This window comes from Pinus tabuliformis, chromosome 5_1, assembly GCF_031772625.1.
Source record: "Pinus tabuliformis cultivar Carrire ecotype Pingquan chromosome 5_1, CPIR1, whole genome shotgun sequence".
NCBI lineage: Eukaryota > Viridiplantae > Streptophyta > Pinopsida > Pinales > Pinaceae > Pinus > Pinus tabuliformis.
Window position 1 is genome coordinate 332,257,237 of NC_142305.1, and position 7,258 is coordinate 332,264,494.

The 7,258-nt window shown below is 29.1% G+C and overlaps 1 protein-coding gene across 1 annotated transcript; it reads left to right on the top strand.

Annotated features, from left to right (window-relative positions):
* The first annotated feature begins 718 nt into the window (after positions 1-718).
* LOC149164737 (germin-like protein subfamily T member 1) lies at positions 719-2,085 on the top strand. The gene is made up of 4 exons (XM_089430973.1): positions 719-918; positions 1,008-1,144; positions 1,363-1,499; positions 1,912-2,085. Exons 1-4 carry the CDS (start codon positions 719-721, stop codon positions 2,083-2,085), a joined length of 648 nt encoding a protein of 215 aa, XP_089287099.1.
* The last annotated feature ends 5,173 nt before the right edge of the window (positions 2,086-7,258 follow it).

The following is a 7,258-nucleotide window of genomic DNA, read 5'->3' on the forward strand; positions in this document are numbered from 1 at the left end:
GACTGTTATTTTCACAAAAACACTGTGCAACCGATGAACGAATGATGAAGATAGGTAAACTGATCTTTTTTGACTGGTCATGGGTAGACTGCTTCTTTTTTGTTTGTGTTGCAATCAATGAACAAATGAACGATAGAGATAGCTATGTATGTAAAGGAGTTGTCTACAGCTGGACATTAGATTTTTTTGCTGGAATCCCATAACTTTTTTTTTCAGAAACCAGAATGGTGGGTGGAGTGTTTGAGCTTTTTTTCTCGGATGAAATGGATTCAGCACCATTATCTTGATTTCTGAATACTTTGAAGTTTGAAATTATCTTTATCTCTGGATACCTTGAAGTTTCAGATACCTCTAAGTTTGACAACTGTACCTAGATTTTCAAATATTTCTACAAAATTTTAAAATTTGACTGGAATTTCCATTATTTTCGCAACTAATATGTAAGACTACGATATAAATATTTGATTTCACTACCAGTCAGTACTGTGCACACCTAATTGGAGACTGACTGTCGCCCGAAACCTTCAGGCCTAGACTGTCACGAGAGTTGTTGAGCCTCTTTCTTTCAGTTGTTCTTGAGGGACGGACGAACCCTTTTAACCCTATAAATACACATGAAGGATATACATGTAAGCAAGAAATTAGATTCATAGATCGTTTCATTTCTCAGCGCATTTTCATACCAAATCCAATATTCATTCCTTTCTTGCAAGTAAAGATGAAGGCTAGTCCTCTACCAATTTCACTTGTATTACTATTTCTTAGCTGTGCTTACTCTGCAGATCCAGACCCCGTTAGAGATTTTGAGACGGGATTGAGTACCTTCACTCTACGTAACATTTTCCAGAATGGAGATGTTAGTAACGATACGGGCGGGATTCGAGCTGCAACCAATCCTCAAAACTTTCCTGCACTGCGGTATATTTGAATATATTCATATATTGTTCGTGTTTTTTGTTTGTATAGCCAATAGATTTTTGAGGATATATAATTAAATGATTTTACAGAACACAAGGGCTATCTGTAGTGAGGTTTAAAATGGTTCCCTGTGGAAGCAACCTTCCCCATACACATCCAAGAGCTACAGAAGTTCTTTCTCTTTTGTCTGGTGGACCCCTTCAAGTTGGCTTTGTTGACACCACTGGTAATTTTTACTGTGAATAAATCTTCTTGTTAACGAGATCATGAACTGTAATTTTATTATATATTATTACTGCATGGTATAAATTAAGGGTAAAGTTTTTCATGTTCTGGATATCAGAATTATAAATGGCAAATATTTTGATTGCTATTTTCATTTATCAATTTAATATATATATATATATATATAAATTCAAAATTGATTTGCCATAAATTCATCAGGCGTGTCACACGTCGATATTCTTTACCCGGGGGACGTTACCGTATTTCCCAGAGGTGTGCTCCATTTTGAACTCAACGTTGGAAGCGTGGAAGCTGAGTATTTGTCGGCACTTAACAGTGAAAATCCCGGCACTCTGGTATGCTGGCATCTGACTAATTATACCTTAATTTTGATTTTAAGCCTAATGCTGTATTTTTCAGATGGCTATTAGGTTAATAGGAGTGATCTATGTGACCATAAGAATTCTAGAATTTTTATTTTTTGAAAAATTGAAAATTATGAATTTAAAAATATTTTTCCTTAAGGTTTTTGGTTTTTTAAATTATGAATTTAAGAATATTTTTTCGTTAAAAATTAGGATTTCCATTTTTTAGTTTTGGTATGATAAATTTGCAACCTTACAAATGGCACACGTAACCATTTTGATTGTTATCTACATTTATCAGTCACTTAATTGACTGTGTATATCTTCATATATAGCAGTTTCTTTATATTGATGTTGATCTCTCTTACCACGTTATTTCTCTGTGACATTGATATGATTGCAGATAAGCAGTGAGGGTTTGTTCCAAATGCCCCTGAGAGCAGTGGCAACATCTTTGAACGTTGACGACCAGACAATACAATGGCTGAATTCAAGCGTGCACCGATACAGTCCCGGTCTGAAGAAAACTTCAAACAGTGGTTGTGTCCCCGGCAGAGATATTACCACAGCCTTTTAGTCAGCATTGCCCTGGCTAGTCGGCAAATATAAATATATAGTCAGTAACACCATGCCAACATGTAGGTTAGCTACGTTGGCTTTGGAACTTGAAGCAATGAAAAATAAATGAGGCTTGTTACTCAATGAATGTGAATTCTACGTACTCTGATCTTAATTCATTTACGGCTTGTCGCTCGATGATGTGAATTTTATATATTTTGGTTGAGGAGAGGTTTCTTTTATAATTAAATGGGATGTGTAATTTTGTTGGTTTGTTATTAAAGTTGAAATTGTTGGTATTTTTTTTATTTTTTTTAGGTTTTTTTATTTTTTTTTTAAATCTAAAAAAATAATTATACAAAAAATTTAAATGTCTGTTTATAGTAAAGAATCTGATTCTTCTAGTTGAGACAGGTTCATTCTATCCCTAATGTAATGTGTAACTCTGTCTATCCCTCAACAAAGTTAAAATTGTCTGCCAAATCTTTTTTTAATCTAAAAAAATGAAATAATTATATAAAACATTTAAATAATATATGCTCATAAAAAAATTGTAAATGAAAAAATTAGATCTCTCTAAATTCATATTCAATCCTGATTTAAAATGAATTTATATTTATCTTAATCTATTTATATCTTTTAATAAATATGAATTTTACTCATTTTGATCTTAATTCATTTACAATATTGGAAGTCAAAATAAGTTAGTGCAATTGCAAATTTTCCAGTAATTGATTTCAAAAACAAAGTACTCTAAGTGATTAAAAACGAAAAATTATAAGTGAGACATTTGAATAGAAGTCGGAGCTCGTTAGCTTAAATTATTCAAGTTCTATTATAAACGAGGGGGTAAAGGCACGGTGGGTGGCATTCTACGTGGTATTTTAATTTTTTATCAATTAAATATATTGAAAATAGTTTTAAGTTTGGAAGGGAATTTTTTTTATAGCTAATCAATTTACTAAGGGAATATATATATAAATAGTTTTAAGTTTGGAAGGGAAGTTTTTTTATAGCTAATCAATTTATTAAGGGAATATATATATATATATATATATATATATATATATATATATATATAAAAAGTGTGGTATGTTTTTGTTTTTTAAAGGTGAAAATGTTTTTTGTTTTTTGTTTTTGTTGTTTTTTTTTAAGTTTGGCACAATTACATTTTTGTTATGTTCAATATATCACTTTGATTAAGGCAGAAAAATGAAAATAACTTCACATTAAAATTACTATAGTTATTTGTATGGAATTTATTCTTTCTTACGAATAAAAAATTTATAAAAAAGAGATTTAATTTTTGTAACTAATCAATTTTGTGAACAAATAAATATATACCTAGTTATGTGTGTGGAGTTTATTCTTTCTTATCAATAAAATATATATAAAAAAGGGATTTTTTTTTTTATAACTAATCAATTTTGTGAATAAATAAATAAATAAATAAATATATATATATAGTATGTCTTTGCTTTTCTTAAATCAAAATGTCTTTAGGTTTTGAATAAATAAATATATACATAGTTATTTGTATGAAATTTATTCTTTCTTATCAATAAAATATATATAAAAAAGGATTTAATTATTTTTTTTATAATTAATCAATTTTGTGAATAATAAATATATATATAGTATGTTTTTGTTTTTCTTAAATCAAAATATCTTTAGGTTTTGAATAAATAAATATATACATAGTTATTTGTATGGAATTTATTATTTCTTATCAATAAAATATATATAAAAAAGAGATTTAATTTTTTTTTAACTAATCAATTTTGTGAATATATATATATAGAGAGTATGTCTTTGTTTTTCTTAAATCAAAATGTCTTTAGGTTTTGAAAATTCATGGTTGCCATAGTTATTGGTTATTTGTATAGCATTTATTCATGAATATATGTATAAAGGGGATTGAGTTATTTTTTTATAACTAATCAATTTTGTTAAAAGAAAATATTAATTATATGTATGTAAATGGCATGTTTTTATTTTTCTTAAGTTAAAATGTCTTTAATGATTCGTTAGCAAAATATTTATTAATAAAATACATTAAGAATAATTTTAAGTTTGGAAAGAGAAATATTGTAATAACTAATTAATTTACAAAAAGAATATCTATATATAATTTTAAAATTATATTATATTATTGTATGTACCTATGGGGCATGTTTTTGTTTTTCTTAATTTAAAATGTTTTCAATTATTAGTTAGCAAAATATTTATTAATAAAATATATTAAAAATAATTTTAAGTTTGGAATGAGGAATATTGTTATAACCAATTAATTTACAAAAATAATATCTATATATAATTTTAAAATTATATTTAAATTATAATTAAATACGTAGGAAGAAAGGTTAATTCTCTATTTTTGTTATTTTATAATTTGTATATTTAATAATAATAATTTAGAGAAAATCAATTAGAACTTAAATTATTTTAAAAGAAAAAAATAAATATAAATTAATAGAGATTTACATTTATAATTTTTATAATATTTTTTTATTTTAAAAGGTAAATGAATAAAATATTTATATTTTATGAAAAACAAATAAATTTAGATACAGAAACAAAGGTAACAAACAAGCCAGACTTACCCACTTAAGCATATGAAAAAAATAATACTATAACATGAAGAAAAAATAAGTTTCAATATGAATAAAATGACTATATGGACATGAATCAAATGCCTCAAGTGATATTAAGCTCAATGTACTTTTTTTTCAAGGGAAAAACCATAACTACAAAATTACATTTTGCATATACACTTTAGAAAAGTGTATTTCACAAGATTTACTTAGATCCCGTAGAGGCTCCAATAATAACATTACAAGAAAAAAACATAGCACAAGGCACAAAATAACCAATTCCCCAGTAGAGAAACTACAAAATTACATGAAAGACCACAAGGGTCCACACAAAAACCCTACAAGCAAGGCAAAAAATCCTCAAGACAGAAATAGACAAACAAATAGTCCACATAAAGCCAAAACAAGGACAATCAGTCCACAGAAGGCCAAAACAAGGTCAAGAAAACCCAAATAAGCCCATATAACAATCCCTAAACCGGAAATCAAACATTACAAAACAAAGCCACAAACCCCAACATCATTTAACAAAAACCCTACTTCAACATTAAAGCAAGCGACAATAGAAAACATCATTGGAGAAAGGAGTGACAACGACAGATATGAGAAAGATGGTAGCAAGCCAACCCTTAGACACCACGACGAAAATGGGTAGTGGAAACCACCACAACCCCAAAGGAGCCAAGCCACCAAAAGGCAACAAAAATAGGCCTATATTTGCTAAAAACGCAATGAGTGACTGCCATCTACCAATGCCGACATGAAATAGGCTACATAAGTGGCAAACAGACCCTTGAGGCGGTGAGAATCCATGGCAACAAGAAAACAAGAAAGGCAACATGAAAAAGAGGATCGCCATAGCTAGGGTTCTAGTCATAGAGACCTCTCCTCTCCACCCCAATGCGCTCAAACAAACCTCCAATTAATCAACTTTAACTTAATGTACTTTACTAAACTTTTTTTTGGTTTGCTAATCTTAAACCTATTGTCTTAAATATTCTAATGTCTTATTAGCCACTTCTTATCTTATGTCTTATTAGCTACTTCTTATCTTACATATCTTTGTAATTAGAAAGGATCAGTCAAAAGAATATTCAAAATCCAACTAACTTAATAAAATTAAGTAAATTAAAAAAATGAATTCTTAATACAAAAAGATATATAGACATAATAATGTTCGAAAAATAGATTATAAATATAAAAGTATATATAGGCATAATAATGTTAATGGGACACTAATAAATATATTTATAATTCGAGGGTTATGAGAACCCTAACAAATATTTTAAAATTTCAAATAAAAAAAGTTAAGAGGAAAATTAATAAAATTGGTTTGTAATGGTGTTTTGGATGGACGTTACTATATACATGGCATCATGACGGCGGAAGAGAATTGGTTAAAAAATTGTCATTTTGGGGCTATTTCTCATAATTAAATATACATTGAATGGTGTTTTGGAGAGATATTACTATAAACATGGTATCATGATGACGAAGTAAAAAAATCGGTTAAAAAAACATTTTTATTATTATGTTTTTTTTTTTAAATATACTTTGAATAAGGAGTTGTATTTAATGTTATTTTTTACCTTTTAGATTTTTAAGTGTCAAAATTTGGCGGAAAAATTTGAGGTGAAATCTTGATTTGTGTTATTTAAACTATTTTTCATTGTACATATGGATTCAACACCTTGAAAAATCCCTAAGCACTTCGGTTGTACAGGGTTACCCATCAAACTTGTGATTTCATAAATTCCTATAAAATTTTAGAAAAATTAAACAGAAAACACCCGCCAAAAAAACTTCCAAAAAATTACACTAAAAATAATTAACATTGAATAATAAAAAAAACCTCTAAAAAATAATGCAATGTAATATATTTTACTAATTAACCCTGCACATCTAGAAAATCATCCCAAAAATAAAAACTTGCCAACGCAATTTGCAATGACCCCAATCCTTCCATTGTAATATATTTTACTAGCAATTACCGCTTAAGATTTGATGTGCTCTCCATTGTGATGCCACTAACCCACCAAAGCCCTCTTTTCAATCGTTCCAGGCTTTCCCAAAAAGATTCTGCCCCGAGAGTAAGTGGTTGATACCTCGACACCGCTTTAAGGGTATTTGTATTGGAGTTGTCTATAATGCGATTTTTTGGAGATTTCGGTGACGGAATCCAGCGGAAGAAATTGAGTTTAAATCATGATTTGTTGCAGTTAAAATGGTTTTTTAACTGTATATTTGGATTCAGCACCCTGAAAAACCCCTGGGACGCTTTGATTGTGCAGAAACTAGCTATCAAACTTGCGATTCCAATAAATTTCTGCCAGATTTTCACCGGAAAAACCTGCCGGAAAAGCTTTCAAAAAGTCGCGTTATAGACAACTGCCTTTGTATTTATCGAGAATAAGAAATAGAGAAGTCTAACTAGGCAGAGGAATTGCCCAAAAATTTTGGGACTCTGGCCATCGGCAATTTTTTCCCTCAAACCTGGATGTCCGTCCCTCCGTGCAGGAATTCCTGGAAATTCGATGGCGATGTGACACTTCTGTGGATGGCCATACATTTATAACATTGATGGTTATACATTTTCCG

What these genes read in the sequence shown, in the direction of transcription:
- LOC149164737 (XM_089430973.1), top strand. Translation starts at nt 719, where the DNA reads ATGAAGGCTAGTCCTCTACCAATTTCACTTGTATTACTATTTCTTAGC. An exon ending in TGGCTTTGTTGACACCACTG is followed by an intron (nt 1,145 to 1,362) that starts GTAATTTTTACT and finishes TAAATTCATCAG; the next exon opens with GCGTGTCACACGTCGATATT. An exon ending in GTGAAAATCCCGGCACTCTG is followed by an intron (nt 1,500 to 1,911) that starts GTATGCTGGCAT and finishes ATATGATTGCAG; the next exon opens with ATAAGCAGTGAGGGTTTGTT.